Genomic DNA, 20,290 nt, shown 5'->3' with positions numbered 1-20,290 from the left:
TTCTACTGGTTTTCGGTTCAAGCCCCAGCCAGTCTTACTCATTCTAGTGGTTTTCGGTTCAAGCCTCAGCCAGTCATACTCATTCTTGTGGTTGTTGGTTCAAGTCCCAGCCTGTCTTACTCATTCTTGTGGTTGTTGGTTCAAGCCCCAGCTTGTCTTACTCATTCTTGTGGTTGTCGTTTCAAGCCCCAGCCGGTCTTACTCATTTTAGTGGTTTTCGGTTCAAGTCCCAGCCAGTCTTACTCATTCTAGTGGTTGTTGGTACAAGCCCCAGCCAGTTTTACTCATTCTTGTGGTTGTTGGTTCAAGCCCCAGCCAGTCTTTCTCATTCTTGTGGTTGTTGGTTTGAACCCCCAGACTGTCTTACTCATTCTTGTGGTTGTTGGTTCAAGCCCCAGCCAGTCTTTCTCATTCTTGTGGTTGTTGGTTCGAGCCCCCCAGACTGTCTTACTCATTCTTGTGGTTGTCGATTCAAGCCCCAGCCAGTCTTACTCATTCTAGTGGTTGTTGGTTCAAGCCCCAGCCAGTCTTTCTCATTCTTGTGGTTGTTGGTACAAGCCCCAGCCAGTTTTACTCATTCTTGTGGTTGTTGGTTCAAGCCCCAGCCAGTCTTTCTCATTCTTGTGGTTGTTGGTTCGAGCCCCCAGACTGTCTTACTCATTCTAGTGGTTGTTGGTACAAGCCCCAGCCAGTCTTACTCATTCTAGTGGTTGTTGGTTCAAGCCCCAGCCAGTCTTTCTCATTCTTGTGGTTGTTGGTTCGAGCCCCCAGACTGTCTTACTCATTCTTGTGGTTGTCGGTTCAAGCCCCAGCCTGTCTTTCTCATTCTTGTGGTTGTCCGTTCAAGCCCCAGCCAGTCTTACTCATTCTTGTGGTTGTTGGTTCAAGCCCCAGCCAGTCTTTCTCATTCTTGTGGTTGTCCGTTAAAGTCCCAGCCAGTCTTGCTCATTCTAGTGGTTGTTGGTTCAAGCCCCAGCCAGTCTTACTCATATTCTTGTGGTTGTCGGTTCAAGCCCCAGCCAGTCTTACTCATTCTTGTGGTTGTCGGTTCAAGCCCCAGCCAGTCTTACTCATTCTTGTGGTTGTCGGTTCAAGCCCCAGCCTGTCTTACTCATTCTAGTGGTTGTCGGTTCAAGCCCCAGCTTGTCTTACTCATATTCTTGTGGTTGTCGGTTCAAGCCCCAGCCTGTCTTACTCATTCTAGTGGTTGTTGTTACAAGCCCCTGCCTGTCTTACTCAGTCTTGTGGTTGTTGGTTCAAGCCCCAGCCAGTTTTTCTCATTCTTGTGGTTGTCTGTTCAAGCCCCCAGCCAGTCTTGCTCATTCTTGTGGTTGTTGTTTCAAGCCCCAGCCAGTCTTACTCATTCTTGTGGTTGTCGGTTCAAGCCCCAGCCTGTCTTACTCATTCTAGTGGTTGTTGGTTCAAGCCCCAGCCTGTCTTACTCATATTCTTGTGGTTGTCGGTTCAAGCCCCAGCCTGTCTTACTCATTCTAGTGGTTGTTGGTACAAGCCCCAGCCTGTCTTACTCGTTCTAGTGGTTGTTTGTTCAAGCCCCCAGCCAGTCTTGCTCATTCTTGTGGTTGTTGTTTCAAGCCCCAGCCAGTCTTACTCATTCTTGTGGTTGTCTGTTCAAGCCCCCAGCCAGTCTTACTCATTCTTGTGGTTGTTGTTTCAAGCCCCAGCCAGTCTTACTCATTCTTGTGGTTGTCGGTTCAAGCCCCAGCCTGTCTTACTCATTCTAGTGGTTGTCGGTTCAAGCCCCAGCCTGTCTTACTCATTCTTGTTAGGGATGGAAGCGAGTATCCGAGTATCCGGATATCACGCAAGTATTCGGATACCAAAATGGGTATTCGAATATTCGTTAAGAATTAAAATTTCAATGAAATAGCTTAGCAGAGACATAGCAATTGTTATAAAACTTTTCAGGTGATCAACAGTGTCTGTCGCGAAGCGGGTATGTGTCACAAATCGTCTGCTAATTGGGTGTTTGCACAAGGCGTGATATTGTGTCCTTGTGCAGCACACTGTGAAGTTCTATGACCTTGTTTACAATGACAAGTGTTGTTTTATGATCTCAGATGTACTTAATTGACACTAATTGATACCGTTGATATTAAACGGATTGATCATTAATCCGTAGGAATTGATCGTCCAATCACAAGATAAGGGATTAAAAGAATTGTTTCTGAACAAGAACATGCGTTCGATTAAGTGCGACATTGAATGAAAACTGTTGTGAAGTATTCGAACATTTCGGACTTGAAAGTAGTGTGTGTACAGTGTTTGATTAAATTATCAAACATATAAATGATTTATTTCCTATTTAGTATTTATTCACGTTTTATTTTGTGTAGTGTATTTTATTTTTTATACGATATGTAAACATGTTTAGTTTATTGATAAATTAAAAAAGTACACGCATGTAAATAAAGAAAAATCAGATCGTTTTTTTTTTTTTTTTGTCGTCTTATCTTTTCCGCAAATATATCCTTCATAACAAAACACCGCAGAAATTGTAGGTATTGCATTAAATCAAACAATGTAATAAAATAAAATTACAACAGACTATCAATAACCGAAGCGTCATTTAACATGAAACCTGCTGATAAATTACAAACTCGAAAGCACTTGGCAGTAACCACCTCGGCCGAAGTGACTATCAAATTCGCGAGGTGTTTATGTGGTATTCATCATGAGTTTTATGACGTAAAATGAGTTGATTATAACATTATAAATTATTAAGACTGAGAAAGAATGAATGAAAAAGTGAAATTGCCATATGACGAATTATAAATTAAGTGGACAATTATGTCAAATAACAGAAGGTGGTTGACATATAATAGGAAATTTACTTATTATGAAAACATGATACAAGTATCCGGATAGTATTCGAATACTTGATACGAATATCCGGATACCGATTTGGTATCCGGTTTCCATCCCTAATTCTTGTGGTTGTTGGTTCAAGCCCCAGCCAGTTTTTCTCATTCTTGTGGTTGTCCGTTCAAGCCCCCAGCCAGTCTTGCTCATTCTTGTGGTTGTTGTTTCAAGCCCCAGCCAGTCTTTCTCATTCTTGTGGTTGTCCGTTCAAGCCCCAGCCAGTCTTACTCATTCTTGTGGTTGTCGTTTCAAGCCCCAGCCTGTCTTACTCATTCTTGTGGTTGTCGTTTCAAGCCCCCAAACTGTCTTACTCATTCTTGTGGTTGTCAGTTCAAGCCCCAGCCTGTCTTACTCATTCTTGTGATTGTCCGTTCAAGCCCCAGCCAGTCTTACTCATTCTTGTGGTTGTCCGTTCAAGCCCCAGCCAGTCTTACTCATTCTTGTGGTTGTCTGTTCAAGCCCCAGCCAGTCTTACTCATTCTTGTGGTTGTCCGTTCAAGCCCCAGCCAGTCTTACTCATTCTTGTGGTTGTCCGTTCAAGCCCCAGCCAGTCTTGCTCATTCTTGTGGCTGTTGGTTCAAGCCCCAGCCAGTCTTACTCATTTTAGTGGTTGTTGGTACAAGCCCCAGCCAGTCTTACTCATTCTAGTGGTTTTCGGTTGAAGCCCCAGCCAGTCTTACTCATTCTAGTAGTTTTTGGTTCAAGCCCCAGCCAGTCTTACTCATTCTTGTGGTTGTCGGTCAAGCCCCAGCATGTCTTCTTACTCCACCTAGTGATGGTTGGTTCAAGCCGTACTTGGGTCATATTTACCATATTTATTGGTTTCATCTTAGGAAACTGACAATAGAGGGATTCTTATCATTTGTGAAGTTTTTTTTAAATGAAAATGAAATAAGTGATAAAATAATTAATGACCCCATCTTTGAACACAATTCAGGCCATCCTGTCCAACGATGACGAGATTGAACAGTGGCTCAACTTTGGAGACGTCCCTCTAAACAAGGTATTTTCACCATTGTTATTCATAATTTCTTAATGGTGAAATTCAGGTTGATAGAATGTGTTCCAACCACATATCTACTCTGGGCCACTGATAATATCATCATTATTGTTTCACCCTGTCAAGTTGGCGTTGTTTAAATATATGGCCATGACTAAGAACAGTCTTAAAACCAACTCTAGACTCAGAAAATCTCTTTAACACAGAATCATCAATTCCATTTGTTACAAAAAATAAATGTGAATAATAGTTTTACCTCACTTGTGCAGGAATTAATGCATGTGCATGGAATATGTAAGACCATCTGTATATTTTACCACATAAATTCAATAACTAATATGGATGATATTTAATATGAGCCCTGATAAAATTCCTATAAAAGTATATGGAAATAATGTTGTTCATATTTTATGGTATATTCTCTACAGGCAGTTAGTGTTATCCGACCAGTGACATGCATAGAGATGCATCCTGTCTCAACTGTTGTGAACAACTCCCGAAATAACACGCCGGACTGTGTTAAGAAGATTGACCTCAGGTACTGCATTCAAAAATTGCTGAACATTTGTGAAATGGTCATGTTGCTTAGTGCTGTTCCTTTAAACATGTAACTCCCAGGGGGAATGCTCTTTTAAATTATGCCAGCCCACTACAAAGACATATTTACCCTTGTGGGGTCCAAATCAGCAATATCATCGAAATAATGAACATTCGAGACATCCAAGTTACAAAAAAAGTATCACCAATCCCAACACATTTGAGTTTTATTTACGGCTGTTATCCGACTTCTGCAATTGAACAGTCATATTACCGTCGTGAAAACGGCAAACGTATTAATAATAAATAAAATGATAAAAAAATGAATTGTGTCAAATTTATTTAATTCACGTTTATGGAATACACAAAACAGATATAAAACCACAATTACATACACTTGTTTATTGGTAAGGGAATGGTTAAGCACATATGACAACAACTTAAAATAGCACATTTGTTATGCCTGTTTGTTTTTTACATGCAGTATAGAGAAATTTCTTCGTCACGTAACTTTCAATGTTGTCGAATTTTCTGATGATGTCATGGCGTCCTTGTGCGTTTCAATGAATAGCTTGAGCCATAAATTTTGTCTATTTACATAAACAAACAACTTTAATTATTTACTCTTACCAATTAACCTCCAATTATGTTTTTTATTTTGATACGCACGATAATTAAGGGACATGTAGCAAACCGTCATGAAAATTTTCGCACCTACAACTCGATCTACAGTTTGACATAAGAAAATGTTTGAAATTCAACCATAGGGACTGAAATAGGAGGTCAAGATAGAAAAATCGACACAAGCAGATTTATTTTATATAGAATAAGAAGGAATTAATTTGGGACCGGAGAAAAAAGTCGACATAACCAGAAAGGCGAGATATCCGACATCGACATAGCAAGTTTGGACTGTACTATTCAAATAACGGCCTTCCCCCGGGGGGTTATGTTTTACTGGAATAGCCCTTTTTGAAAACCTAGCAAGATATTTAATCATCCGATGTATACCACATGTTTAATACTACTCAAATATTATGAATGGCAAATTTGCAAAGCATGAAGAATTAAAATGGTATATTCAGGTGTGTGTGTGTATGTGAAAATTGCATCTGCATTTTAAATAGCCATATAAGCCTGTCGCATGGTAGATCTTAGCATATGGAAATAATGATTTCTCTCTTTCACCAAATTAATTAACTTGAAAACAATTTTTGTACTATACTAAGATGATGTAAATGCATGTCTGGGGCAACTTGAATAGAGTTTGCTGTATAAAAATAAGATTAATGATTGACTTAATTTCTATATCTTTCATGTAGCAATGTTATAATTTCAGTAAGCCAAAGAAGTCGTTAGGAAATACATTATTGAAGGCATGGCTTTCAAAACATCAAGAAAGCAAGGCAGAAGAATCCCCGGAGAAGAAAACCTTGATGGCACAGCCTTCACAACATAAAGAAGTGGAGACTGAAGAACCTCCAGCCAAAAAGATCAGAAGAAGCTTGAGTCAAGATCAACTCAGTTCCGAAGATAAAGACCAAATGACCTCCAGTCTTGAAATAACCTCCAGCCAAGTGTTTGAAGATCAAAAAGCATCCAGCATAGAAGATATTGACGAAATAATCTCAAGCCAAGAAGATATTATGGACGGAATAAGCTCCAGTCAAGAAGATATTATTGACAAAATAATCTCGAGCCAACAAGATATTAACAAAAATATCACAAGTGAGGAAGATAAAAACAAAATGATTTCAAGCCAAGTACCAGTATTTCAATATGGAGGATCCTCTAGCCAAGAAGATCTGGAAAGATTGATCTCCAGTCTAGATCAAGACGAAAGAACCACCACCCAAGAATATCTGGAGAAAATTATCTCCAGCGTAGAAGGTCAAGAAGAAAGAACCACCACCCAAGAAGATCTGGAGAGAATTATCTCCAGCGTAGAAGATCAAGAAGAAAGATCCACCCAAGAAGATCTGGAGAGAATTATCTCCAGCATAGAAGATCAAGAAGAAGAAACATCCAGACAAGAAGATGACAGAATAAACCCCAGCCAAAACCCAGACAAAAGGCCCTCTAGACAGGTAGATGAAGACCAAACAACCTCCAGCCAAGTACTTCAGGGCAGAACCTCAGGCCTAGACGATCAAGCCTGAAACTACCTGACATTATAAGCTGTTCCATGACTATAAAGTTGACACTGAAGATTCCATTTAAAGCTTTTTCAAAAAGTGATTTTATAAAGTTTATTTACAAATGGGTAGAATCCAAAGACGTGTACATGTTGATCAATCTCCAAAATTAATAATCACAGTGTTTCTTTGAATTATGGCATAATTAGTGTCCATGGGATAGCTGCATATGGGGGGGTGGGTTGGGAATTACTTGGATGGGATCGGAACAGCTTACAGTTTGCTTTTTAAGTTGACTTCATTTATTTTAGCTAGATGATTCATTACCGGGATAGGGTGGGATAGGTTTAAGGTTTGCTTTTTAAGTTGACTTCATTTATTTTAGCTAGATGATTCATTACTGGGATGAGATGGGATAGGCTTATGGTGTGCTTTTTAAGTTGACTTCATTTATTTTAGCTAGATGATTCATTACTGGGAATGATGGGCTAGGCTTACAGTTTGATTTTTAAGTTGGCTTCATTTATTTTTGCGAGATGATTCATTACTGGGATGGGATGGGTTAGACTTATGGTGTGCTTTTTAAGTTGACTTCATTTATTTTTGCGAGATGATTTATTACTGGGATGGGATGGGTTAGACTTATGGTGTGCTTTTTAAGTTGACTTCATTTATTTTTGCTAGATAATTTGTTACTGGGATGTGCTTACAGTTTAAGGATACAGTGTTATGATGGGATACACAAATGTAGGTTTTCAGTTGATTTTTAAGCTGACTTCTTTTTTTTAGCTAGGTGACCCATTTAAACATTGGTTAGTAGATAAATATTGACTAATCAATACTTTTTTTATTATTTGACCAAACGGGATACTTTTTTATACAATTTGAGGCTAAACCAATGGGTCATGCTGAAGTGATTGGCATTATACTCACCAGTTGTGTTCTTTTTAAGTTTTATTATCTCACATTTTGTCGATATATATTTTTAGTTGACTATTATTTTGTTCAGCTGTTTTATTACATGTCACATAATTTTATTATTTAAGCACTTTTTTTATTGTAGAACTTTGTTTAGGCGACTTGGATTGTTACTTATCTTTTGTGTTTGATAATTATGTGTAAAGTGATTACACCAATGATTTAACTATTCAGGGTCTCCCACTTGCCATTGCGGAAATGTTTTGTGATAATTTTTTTCTTACTTTTCTGGTGAAATGTTATGTAGATTAGTGAACATTGTCATTTAAATCTGCACTCTCACAGATATACCATTTTTACAACTTTTTTTTTTTTGTCTTGGAAACAGCAAATTTTTGCGTAAATATCTGCACGCCAATGATATACGACTGCTGACAGTATTGCAGATTTCATATTTCCTTTCGAAAATTAACATTTTATGGCTTAAACCTAATGGTTTAAGAAAAATGCATAAAACATCAATTTTTGAATTTAATACAAAATTATGCGATCTATTTTTAGCTCTACTGGCCAAAGGCCAGAAGAGCTTATGCGATGGTAATGTGTACGTAGTATGTGCATCTGTAAACATTTGCTTGTGAACACAATACAGTCATCAGTTTTGATTGTATCTCGATGAAACTTGTACAGTATTTAGATATCGATTAGAGCTCGGTTCCTTTCAAAAACCAGCCAGATCCGCCCATGCATGCCTAGATTATGGGCCTTGAAAGTTTAAAAAAAAAATGCTATTTTTAGCTAACCTAGTTTTAGCCAGGTCTGCATGAGCGAATTCTTTTTTTAGCCAAGTTTACATGTAAAGTCAAGTCTATGATTAAAGGGAGACCAGTTGCTTTTGGGTTCTGCAGTTGATTTTGTGAATTACTCTGCCTTGTTCTTGTTGAAAGCCCAAAGGCCATTTTTTAGCACTTTTAGTGTCTGTAGTTCGCACATTCATCTAAACAAAATTGGTTTTGAATGTTAGTTCAAATTATGCACCTGGGGTCATTACTGGCCACGCCCAGGGTTCACAGGTTTGGTAAACTTAAATTGGGAAATGTTTGAAAATCTTTTTGTGTGTTCGCGCATTCTTCTCCGCACAATTGCTTGTGAATGTTTGTTCAAATTATGCCCCTGGGGGTCATTACTGGCCATTCCCAGGAGTTCACAGGTTTTGTATACTTAAATTGGGAATGTTTGAAAATCTTTTTGTCTGAACCAGCTATGCAGACAATTGCTATTTTGAAAAAGGCACAAATAAGTGGTCTGCTACCATGGTTGTTCAAATTATGACCCTGGGGTCAAAACTGGCACTGTCCCGGAGGTCACAAGTTTTCTAAAGACTTGTTTAAGATTTTTTTCAAAATCTCGTTTCAAACCACAAGGCTCATACCTTGATATTTGTTTTGGAGCATCATTTGATGACTGTCAAGCAAAAACAGTTGAAAATATGCCCCTGGGGCTAAAGCTTCTTTTTTATTTTTAAAGCTACAGCAATGATATTTAGACCATGTCTACAGTTTTGCAAATGAGCATCAATGTTGTCCTCGGATGCCCTTGACTTCGACCTTTTGACCAACTTTTTTTATTTTTAAAACTACAGAAATTTTGACCATGAGTACTGTTTCGAAAGCATTTTTTTTGTCAGATGACATTTACTTGGCACATACTAAAATAGTTCATGCAACTAATCTGCATACAACATTTTCTGTCCTCAGATGTTGAACGTGCAACGTTTTCAGGTAACCCAAGCACAAAACATGAACTATATGTCTGTTGCCTTTTCCCAATACATACATGCTCTGGATTAAAAATGACCACAAGAGCCATGCCAGTAGAGCATAGGCCCTTATGGGCCTCTTGTTTTGTCATCAGTCTTATATAACTGGTTTCCATGGATTACCATATAAATTGGCTTGTTCCAAAAAGAAATAAAAAAGTTGTCAAAACGTTCAATCTGTGAGAGTGGAGCTTTAAGTTTACTTTTTTGGGTTGAAATTGATGCCCTTATGTTAATAGTTAGATATCCCTTGTGATACAGGTGGAACCTGTTTTGTTACTGTTATGTCGATAATAAGTTCAGTTACGGGTTGGTACTGTAGTACGGCACATGTGCATTTTTAAATATGAAAACTGTTTGTTGTTGTTGTTGAAAACAAAAATTAGAAATTTTTAGATACTTTTGTTTTAATAAATGATTCGTTTGTGTCCAGGTAGACAATAAAAAATATACAAAAATATGGATGCTTTATTTTAAAGGATACTTCTGTGGAATTGCATATGCCGCATGTGCGGAGCGCTTATCATAGTCCAGCTAATACCAATTTTTATGTAAACAGAACAAAACTGAAATTAAGAACTTTGATAATTATACCCACACAAAGTTGTCTGCATATTGGGAGTGGTCCTTCTCATTTATCTAAAGTTTGATCGTGATAAATCTAATCCGTGGTATGCATAGCATCATCACTCTGGTGAACGTGAATGGGAGTAGTAGGGTCGAAGAAAATATCGATGCAATAATCAGTGTGAATAGGTTTTCAGTTAATTATCCCCCGCTGAACCAAAGGTTTTGGGAGGGGGGAATTGTTTTGGTGTTGTCCGTCTGTCATTTCGTCCGCCCGGTACCATATCTTGGTAAGTATTGATCGGAAAATATTCAAACTTGGTCAGAATGTTCCCCTTGATCAAATCTCGACCATTTATAAAAGTGGGTCACATGGGGTCAAAAACTAGGTCAAATCTTTGGACCATACTAGAGACATTATACATGGTCAAATATTCATGAAACTTAATCAGAATGTTTTCATTGATGAACTCATGGTCGTAAATAAAACTGGGTCACATATGATCAAAAATTAGGTCACTTGGTCAAATCTTAGAAAAATCTTTCAAACATACAAGAGGCATTATACATGGTCAAATATTGCATTAAACTTAATCAGAATGTTTTCCTTGATGAACTTTTGGTCGTAAATAAAACTGGGTCACATATGATAAAAAATAGGTCAAATCTTAGAAAAAATCTTGTACGGAACCATATCATGGTAACGATTGGTCAAGTTATGTTCAAAATTGGTCATGATGTACCCCTTGATGAAATATGGACCATTTAAAAAAGTGGGTCACATGGGATCAAAAACTAGGTCAGTAGGTCAAATCTTAGAACAATCTTTGGAACATACTAGAGGCATTATACATGGTCAGATATTCATAAAACTTGATCAGAATGTTTTCCTTGATGAAATTTTAGACTTATTTAAAACTGGGTCACATATGATCGAAAATATGGTCACTAGGTCAAATCATAGATTTTTTTTGTCTGGAATGGAAATGATTGGTCGGATTATGTTCAAACTTGTCATTATGTACCTCTTGATTAAATATGGAACGCTTGTAAAAGTGGGGCACATAGGGTCAAAACTAGGTAAAATCTTAGAAAAGTCTTTGAAACACATTTAAGGCAATATGTATGGTCTAATATTCATGAAACTTGATCAGAATGTTTTCCTTGATGAACTCTTTGGCATGTTTAAAACTGGGTCACATGTGATATAAAATTAGAAAACTGGGTCACATGGATAAAAATTAGGGCACTAGGTCAGATCTAACAAAAATCTTGCCGAAACCATTTCATGGTAGTGATTGGTCGGATTATGTTCATACATGTATGACTGAACACATGATAATAAATATATGTATTTTATGATGATTTACTTCCACCAACTTCGATTATGATAGGTTATAATCAATAATCACCAACATGAATACGAGCTCCTACGAGCTTGAAAATAACACACAGTGAACATGATCATAAGGTACCTTAAAATGTCATTTTCCACTATTTACTGTTATCAATTCAGACATATCTGAACTTTCACTTTGAAATCATTCTAATTCATAGAAACTATTACAAATGTTACTCTATAAACAAAACTTTTATTTCAAATAATAAACTAGTAATTCCAAACAAACTCAAACTTATATCCAACGTTACATAACGGTCCATTTCTCTGCAGCCATATTACATGTTAATATAGGAATATTCCACCTTATTTTCATTTCCAATCCATGAACTTTGCCTAATCAGGCGGGGGATATCAATTCAAAGAATTTGCTTGTTCATGGATTTATTCGATACCAACACACGCTAGCTAAATGATGTACAGCCGAGTCTTATGGAGGAGCTTAACTCAGCTATTCCAAGTTTATGAGTAAATACTTCTTAAGAGCATCTGATAAAACCAGATGAAAACAATAAGAATATAATGAGAAATTGTAATAATATGCTACATTTGAATGTTGAAAGTGATTTCTTGAGCATTTCATCTTGGGTCAGGATAGAACGCCTACCAACACTAGCTAATCGTAATACTGATTTGATAATCATTTGTCTGCCCAAGTTTTAAATCCAACTATAAAACTGTTAAATAGGCACAACTCTGACAAGAGTACTTGCATAATAATGGATCCGCGATTTTACCGGGTACCCAGACGACTCGCGCTCCAAAACGCGACATTTGCCATTTATTATGCCCCCACAAAGTGGCGGCATATAGGGTTGCCCTTGTCCGTACGTACGTACGTACGTACGTCCCGAAGATTGTTTCCGATCTAATTCTTGAAAACCGTTTGTCCAATCCTCACCAAACTTTAAACACATGTTTGTGACCATAATATCTTGATCAAGTTCGATAGTCATGGAAATCGCTTTAGTCATTTAGGAGTTACGGCCCTTTTTTGCCAAAAATTCCCGAAGATTGTTTCCGATCTAATTCTTGAAAACCGTTTGTCCAATCCTCACCAAACTTTAAACACATGTTTGTGACCATAACATCTTGATCAAGTTCGATAGTCATGGAAATCGCTTTAGTCATTTAGGAGTTACGGCCCTTTTTTGCCAAAAATACTTCAAAAATATATGTTTCCAATCTAATTCTTGAAAAGTATGTGTCCAATCCTCACCAAACTTTACATACATGATTGTGACCATAATATCTTGATCAAGTTCGATAGCCATGGAAATCGCTTTTGTCATTTAGGAGTTACGGCCCTTTATTTGCAAAAAAGACTTGAAAAATACGTCCCGAAGATTGTTTCCGATCTAATTCTTGAAAACTGTTTGTCCAATCCTCACCAAACTTTTAACACATGTTTGTGACCATAATATCTTGATCAAGTTCGATAGCCATGGAAATCGCCTTAATCATTTAGGAGTTAGGGCCCTCAGATTATCCTGAATAATCATTATGGCTTATTTTCTGTGACAAAAAATCGAAGTGGGGGCATCCGTGTCCTATGGACACATTTCTAGTTTTTAAATGGATTATGATGTCATACATACTTTCTGGTTCGGGCTCTTGTCGTATTCGTTAGCGGCTGTTATACATGCCATGGGGATTGAAATTAGATAGAAGACCGTCGAAATAGTGTTTGAGCATTTGCCATAGAGACAAACATTCGGGACAATATTCATAAATAGTGGATGGAAGATGTCTTCTGTATTTAAGGGTGTTAACAAGGTTTTGTTACTACTCTTTAAGCAGAACTGAACCCTGATCGGACTTTACCTAGATTGAATAAACACAATTTGGCAGGGCTTCATAATTATATAATATATACACTTTAGATAACAGTCTGAAAAGAGAAAGCAGTCTATATTAAACAATGGTAGAATGGTCTTTCAATTTGTTTAGATCTACATATAGTGGAAAGCTGTGGCAAAACGCTGTTTCAGTATTCCTGTTTGTTTGAACTCATTTTCAAAGAACATCGTTTATACAGTTTTAGGGAAAGTTGGGATTTACACTAATAAGTCCAATATCCTTTATTCAATTGACTTAATACTTCAAACAGTTGTTCAGGACCATCACATAATGAGGTAACATAACTCCATATTATTTTTTATACAAATTATGGTCCCTGATTGACTATGGACCTTTGGTTAAAGTTTTAGGGCAGGTTGGGATATTTATTGATAACTTCTATACCCTTCATCCAATTGACTTAATACTTCACACAAATATCCAGGATCATCACACAATGAGATTTCATAACTCCATATTATCCTTAATGCAAGGAATGGCCCCTGATTGACTTAGGTAACAGTTTTAGGGCAGGTTTAAGTTTTAGAGCAAGTTGGGATTTTAATAAAAAAAACTTCTGTACCCTTCATACAATACACTTAATACTTCGCAGAATTATTGGCGACCATCTTTCAACAAGGAACATAACTCCATTTTAACCCTAAATACAAATAATGGCCCTTGAATGTTTTTTTTATGATATATACTAAAAAAAACTCATCTTCAACGTAGGGCATATTTAACACAGGTAAATGTTTCACTTTGCGTTGCCCAAAATCACTCACACTCAGTATGGAAACCACAGGTGTTGGATATATTAAAAAAAATATATAATTTATTTTTAATATTATTTTTTTTTGGTCAATATAGTGAATATTTGTCATTTAAGAAATATTCCACTATTTTCAGGAAAAAATATATATACATGTATATATTATATATTTATATTGACCAAAAAAAAATTAGAAAAAAATATATATTAATTTATCCAGGCAATGTGACGGGCACATGTAATGGAAACATGTGAAAGCTTGATAGACCACTGAGCGAACCATGAACATTATCTAAAATGCGCATGCGTCAGCGATCTAGAGTTACGAAAATTATTCTTAATATTAAATTCGCCCAAAACTAACCTTAAACCAAACTCCGCGCAGTGTTACTTCCCTTGCAGTACAGTAATCACTGCCTTCACAAATATCACGTGATGATAGATAAAACGGCACGTGATTGCAAAAGACTTTTGCCATATCCGACTGGCAAACTCACGATTGTGTCTTCCTCTGCAAGGACATGCCGCCAACATTCGATTTGTTTTGGTTTTGCTTGCAATCCTGGTTCAAAACGTTCGATACATGTCTGAATAGCTAACAACACATCCATGTTGATATTGTAATTTGTAAATCCTACTTTCAATTTGAAAAAAGACCGAACATTTCCGAATGCTTTTTTTAATTGTTATTTTTTTATAAAACATATTATGCCTATCAACTGGCGTAAAGTAATTATTTAAGAAAGGATATAAGAATAAATATATATGATTAAAAAAATGCCATTAAAAGTTTTCATCCAATTTTGGATGAAAATCTTGTGGTGGCAGTGATTACTGTACTGCAAGGGAAGTAACACTGCGCGGAGTTTGACCTTAAACTAAGAAAAATCTCACTATGGGCATTAGATAGTTTTTATTTAAAATAATACACCACATTTTTATGACTTCAACACCAACAAAAACAATGGACAAAACAATAAAAGGGACGTAACTATTATTTAAATATATCTAATGCATACTGTAACGCGAACACTAAATTGACTGTGATTTTCGTAAGTTTAATGATTTAACTCAATCATTTCACACTACAAAAACGGACAGCTACATGAGACTTATTGGCTGATTTGTAAGTGTTCTGAGGATTATGCATTTTTACATGTAAATAATCGGTGATTTTGCTACTTAAAATATGTAATATATTTTCGCGAGATTGAAATAGATTTCAGTAGTTAAACCCGTGTTATACAGTTTATATACACAGATATCACTGCATGTAATTTCCATGAACGCAATTGGTCGATATCATTGTCATATTCAAGTTTGGAATTCGCTTTTATAACACCTACGTTTGTATATAGAACTAAACTTTACTGTTTCAGGGGAGGTAATTCGGTGATGTCTGATGCGGTTGTTGGTGCCGGGTTATTGGCAATAACAGGACTCGCATTTCTCTATTACTCACTTTGGGTCATCGTTTTGGTAAGATTTGTTGATAGTGCATCATACACTTATATTATATTCGTCTATCTGGTATATACATGTCCGTGTAATTTAATATATCCAATTTAAATGTGTACAGTAAGGCTATAAATGAGATAAAGGTTGTTTTACCCAAAGGGGTACATCACATAATTTTTATGGGGTGGTCTGGGGGTATTGATACCCCTACGTATATCAATACCTCCAGACCACCCAAAAAATTTGTGATGTACCACTTTGGTTTTACCCACACCTTTGACAGGTTTAAATAAATCTGTTATGATTACAATTTACAACAACTTGAATAACTTCCCAGAATTTAAAGAGAAATGCGGTGTTGTTGAACGTAAATAATCTTCAAATATCAAATCGATTGAAGACCTTTTTGATTTACTTAAAAATGACTCTTAATTCTATGTTGCTATCCTTATTTAATTATTGCAAGCAACAATTCAGTTGTTGCTCTCATTAAATGAACTACAGGGAGCTCAATTAATTAGGGCAACAAATGAATTGAAGGTAATATTGAAGAAATATTTACGGACGTAAAGGACGATAGCTCTATTCTATTCTATTCCATACTTGATTTGAAGATGACTCTTATTCTATTAATGAGCTCTATAACTCAATTGCTGAAGAGCATTAGTTCTGCTAAATTTGAAACAAAACCTTTTCCAATGTTTTGAAGAAATCTCCAATTGAATTAGTGAGGTCTCTTATTGATTTTGGAGAGATCTACTATTCAAATGCAGAGGCTTTTAGTTCAGTTAATTTGGAGATATTTTCAAATTAATTGTAGAGCTCTCAAACTGATTGGGAGAGGTCTCTCATTCTATTGATGCTATCATTTATCGATTGGAGCCCTCTTTTTAAACTTGAATTGAAGTAGTCTCTAATTATTTGAAGAGCTCTTAAAATATTTGAGTTTATGTAGATATGGAGTTCAATAAGCCAATGGGCTAGGGCAAACAAATACTATTAACACATACACCTAATTAGAATTCTACAAATCGGATGTCGTGTGTCGGCAGTATGTCAGAAACAAAGATACACCGAAGATGACCTCATAAATTTTCTTTGTTTAATGATGATATTTAAAACTTTAATTGGCAGTTGCTCCGCTGTTTCTTTCACATTTAATGATAATGCTATAATAGCTTTATGTAAGATTATAATAGGTATCCTTTTCAATCCTATAAACTTGGGTAAGAAAAGTTGGACAACCGGCCATAACAATAACACTTGTTGGCGTTTCAGCCATTTGTTGACGAAGACCAGGTGTACGTACACAGCCTGTTCCCCGACCCTGCGCTTGCTGTCGGGCTTCCACTGGTGGGCGGAGCTATCGGACTTGCTTGTATCGGTGAGTAGTGAACCTTCACCGACCGTTATGCATGTTGAAACTCATTTCTTTTCAACTTCTGTAAACTATTCATACATGGAATTATTTTCAAATCTGCAGGATTGCATCACTCGGGAATCGGATCTTATTCATAACCATGGGTCCTTAGCAAACATCTGAGAATCATAAACATATAGCACTTCCAGGATTTTAGTTATTTCAAGGAATACATTTTCAAGGTGTACTCACTAGATATAAATGTTAACATAACTTAAGTATACACATTCTTACTCTTTCTTTCCTATTAAAATTTGTGTTTCTTGTCTGCCGGAACAGTTATTAAAATGGCTCATTTTGCCCAGCCCATTTATCAGCGAACAGCGGCAATTATATGAAAATATCATGACATTTTGTTCAAAGATACCAATCGTTCAACTTAAAATGTCTTCTTGAAGGTACTCATGAGTCATGTATGTATAAATATATATTCAGGCTGATAGCTGTACATTGTGTATGTTGTATGTTATGTGTTGGTGACCTTTTATCTTAAACATTCGAGATATGTTTCAGGTTTGTTTGTCTTGGTTGTCATGGTGAAATCAAAGCTGAAAGCTGACTGATTCTGACTGTCACCACGAGGCATTTTCAAGTGATTTGTAATAGTAATGTGAAACAATATATTGTTTGTACAAATGGATGAGTCTTTATCATATTTATTTTTCGATAGACTCCGATTGTTTTGCTGCTAAATGACGTGCCAGCATTTAACGGTGCATGCCATTGACACCCTTTCCTTTACTATGATTGTTTTATCTACTAATACAAGCGATAGTATCGTTTAGATAAAAAAGGAATGAAATGTATGATTTATGTCAACATCAGTGTATGCTCGAAGTTGGGCTGGTTATAGTGAAGGACACCACACACACGCGCACGCACGCACGCGCACACACGCACACACACACACACACACACACACACACAACAGCCCATCTGCGAGCGTACTCTGATATTGACATAAATGACACAATTTATTCCTTAAGTATATGCAAAAATAATGCATTTAATGTTCACGAGCATTTCCAGGGCAGAATCATTTGTAAGAAAACAGAAAAAAAGTTGTCAAAGTAGTCAATCTGTGAGAGTGTAGCTTTTGGGCTTCAAGTTTTTCAAACATTGTTCAACTGCAGTAATTCATAATGTTTTTATGCGAATTTGTGTAGGAGTGACCCCTTTGATAAATCTGGAGAAAAAATAAAGACCTTTAGGTTAAATGTCAAAAAAGTGATTGGCTAAAAGAACCAAGAAGGCATAAAGCGAATACTGTTTGAATATTTGTGCCTGTATAAATATGTTGTATTCCATATGTGCTGTGTGACCCATTTACCTGGAAAGTTAGACCTTATCAACTTAGACCTATCAATGAAAGATCCAATTATGTTTGAAAACATCATTTATTTACGATTACATTCACAACGTCAGGGGTGTAGCTAGCCCTCTGTTTATATGGATTCAAATTGTGCTAGGGGGTTCAGGGGGCATGCCCCTCGGAAAACTTTGAAAACCATGGTGCAATTGAGTACATTCTATGCGTTCTTGGGTGCTTTATTTAGTACTGGAAAATTGACAGTTAAGGATCATGTAGTCTGTCAAGTACGCATACTGGCTGATATTTTGCCAGAATCACGTTTCAGCCGCGTACTCGCCTATAGACAGCTACGCGCCTGAACGTACAAGTTTACATAATAAATTCATTTCCGGGTCTCCATCTATTACCGTGGTGAAATTATTTTGACAAATCAGAGGAGTATTTACACAACATTAGAAAGTCAAATCTCTACCCAAACGAAGCACAACTGTTTGTTTATTTGAGTTTATCAAGGTCTGCCCGCGCCCATTGGCTGCATTATTGCTTGACCCTGTTGTGACGCCATCATGACCTAAATTGTGTTTAAATGCTATAAGTGACATGAAATAGAAGTGACAGCAATTCGCAGTCAAATCCGGACATTGGAAGACTTGTTGAAACAGAGTGAGATACAAGAGATGCGGGTGCGATAACCTTGCTCTTTGCGAAGAGACATCTTGGTTCTTTAACGTGCTCGTTGTAAAGCACCGATACACGGGATACAACTTTCCTGGGTCGAACCAGTACTGAGTACACCACTTTTCCAAGCACTACCCTTTAGATGCCGAGCGCCAGGCAAGGGAGCTACTTGTACCAGCTTTTAACGTCTTTCGGTATGACGCGGCCCGGGATCGAACCCACGACCTCCCGCTCCGTAGGCGGACGCCTTAACCACAAGGCCACGGAGACGGTACAAATAAATTAGAATCGAACATTTCAAGCATATCAGGGGTTTAAAACACACCATTATTCATAATTTCATTGGACAGAATGAAAGAGTGACTATATCAGGAGCGGTCCAGGAATTGCCATTATAGGGGGCTTAACTGGGGTGTTCGTGACTTGACGTGCGCCCCTCCCTCAGAATCAACATTTATGCATGGAATGTTGCATTGGGGTTTGGGTTACTCCCTAAATAATTACTTTGGTGCCTGGTCCATTGGATTGAAAGTAATTCTTAAAACGTGCGCTTTACATGACTATTAGTTTAATTGAATTATTATTAAAACAATACTTTAGACTTTGAGGCATTGATTCCTTCAATTTCCTTTCATTTGACATTGTTTTAAGTTTACCGTGATATATATAAAAAATATGTATTGCTCAATTTGCATGTATACAAATAGAATGTTTGACAATCGATTATAATGTATTTGTCAGTGGTTGCTATTATGCTTCCAGTTGCTTTTATAATGATATTATTTTAACTGTAAATAAAAAGCAAATGCCACCAAGAAAAATATTTGGGGTGTACACTTAAACCTATGGAATGGAATATGTCCTCTATATCATATGAATGACACACTTGACTTTGCAAAAAGAAAAATCTCGCTACGGCTGCAAGGCGTGAGATTTTTAATGTTTAATTTGTTCATGGCATTAAAGGGGCTGTACTCCATATGATGAAATAGCGAAAAAAAATGTCGAAAACTGACATAAACTTGGTATCGATGTGTACAATGCATTGAAACTTACTCCCTGAAGTACCACATAGTTTACAAGTAATTTGTTTTCGCAGTTTTTTTCTCGTATTTTTCCATTAAAAAGATTACTAGGTATGTCAACCTAGTAGAATTAATTCCTTATGCGTGATTGGCTAGTCGATGTTATCACGTGATATTACCAAGTTAGGTATATAGCTTAAATATTTCAACCAATTAGGGTAAGCCTTCGTAGCACAGTGGATACAACACTGGATTCCAGTTTTGGTGACACCGGTTCGAACCCGGTCTCCGATTTTTACATTTTGGTATTTTTTTTACAATTATGATATCAAAGAGTAAAATATTTTATTAAATAATTGTCCGGAGATTCGTTACAGAAAAACACTTTTTTGGTGCCAATCTTGTGTACAGTCCCTTTAATGTACATTAACATTGTGTAAATAAGTTTATACAAAGTTCTTCTATATCATGAACTATCATGATAAAATAACGATGATATGAACTTTTATAGACAAAAACCTCACAGCCTTC

General features: G+C 36.7%; 1 protein-coding gene across 3 annotated transcripts in view; it reads left to right on the top strand.

The window, feature by feature from the left end:
* LOC128222697 (abasic site processing protein HMCES-like) overlaps positions 1-9,741 on the top strand; it is a 30,703-nt gene extending 20,962 nt beyond the window's left edge. For all 3 annotated transcript variants that reach the window (XM_052931789.1, XM_052931788.1, XM_052931790.1), the window contains exons 8-10: positions 3,818-3,883; positions 4,309-4,418; positions 5,757-9,741. In XM_052931789.1, the coding sequence (XP_052787749.1) occupies positions 3,818-3,883; positions 4,309-4,418; positions 5,757-6,576 (996 nt within the window). In that variant the 3' untranslated portion in view covers positions 6,577-9,741. The remainder of the gene's footprint in view (positions 1-3,817; positions 3,884-4,308; positions 4,419-5,756) is intronic.
* The last annotated feature ends 10,549 nt before the right edge of the window (positions 9,742-20,290 follow it).

The sequence above is a fragment of the Mya arenaria genome, chromosome 17, assembly GCF_026914265.1.
Source record: "Mya arenaria isolate MELC-2E11 chromosome 17, ASM2691426v1".
Lineage (NCBI taxonomy): Eukaryota > Metazoa > Mollusca > Bivalvia > Myida > Myidae > Mya > Mya arenaria.
This window is presented reverse-complemented; position numbering and strand designations above follow the sequence as displayed.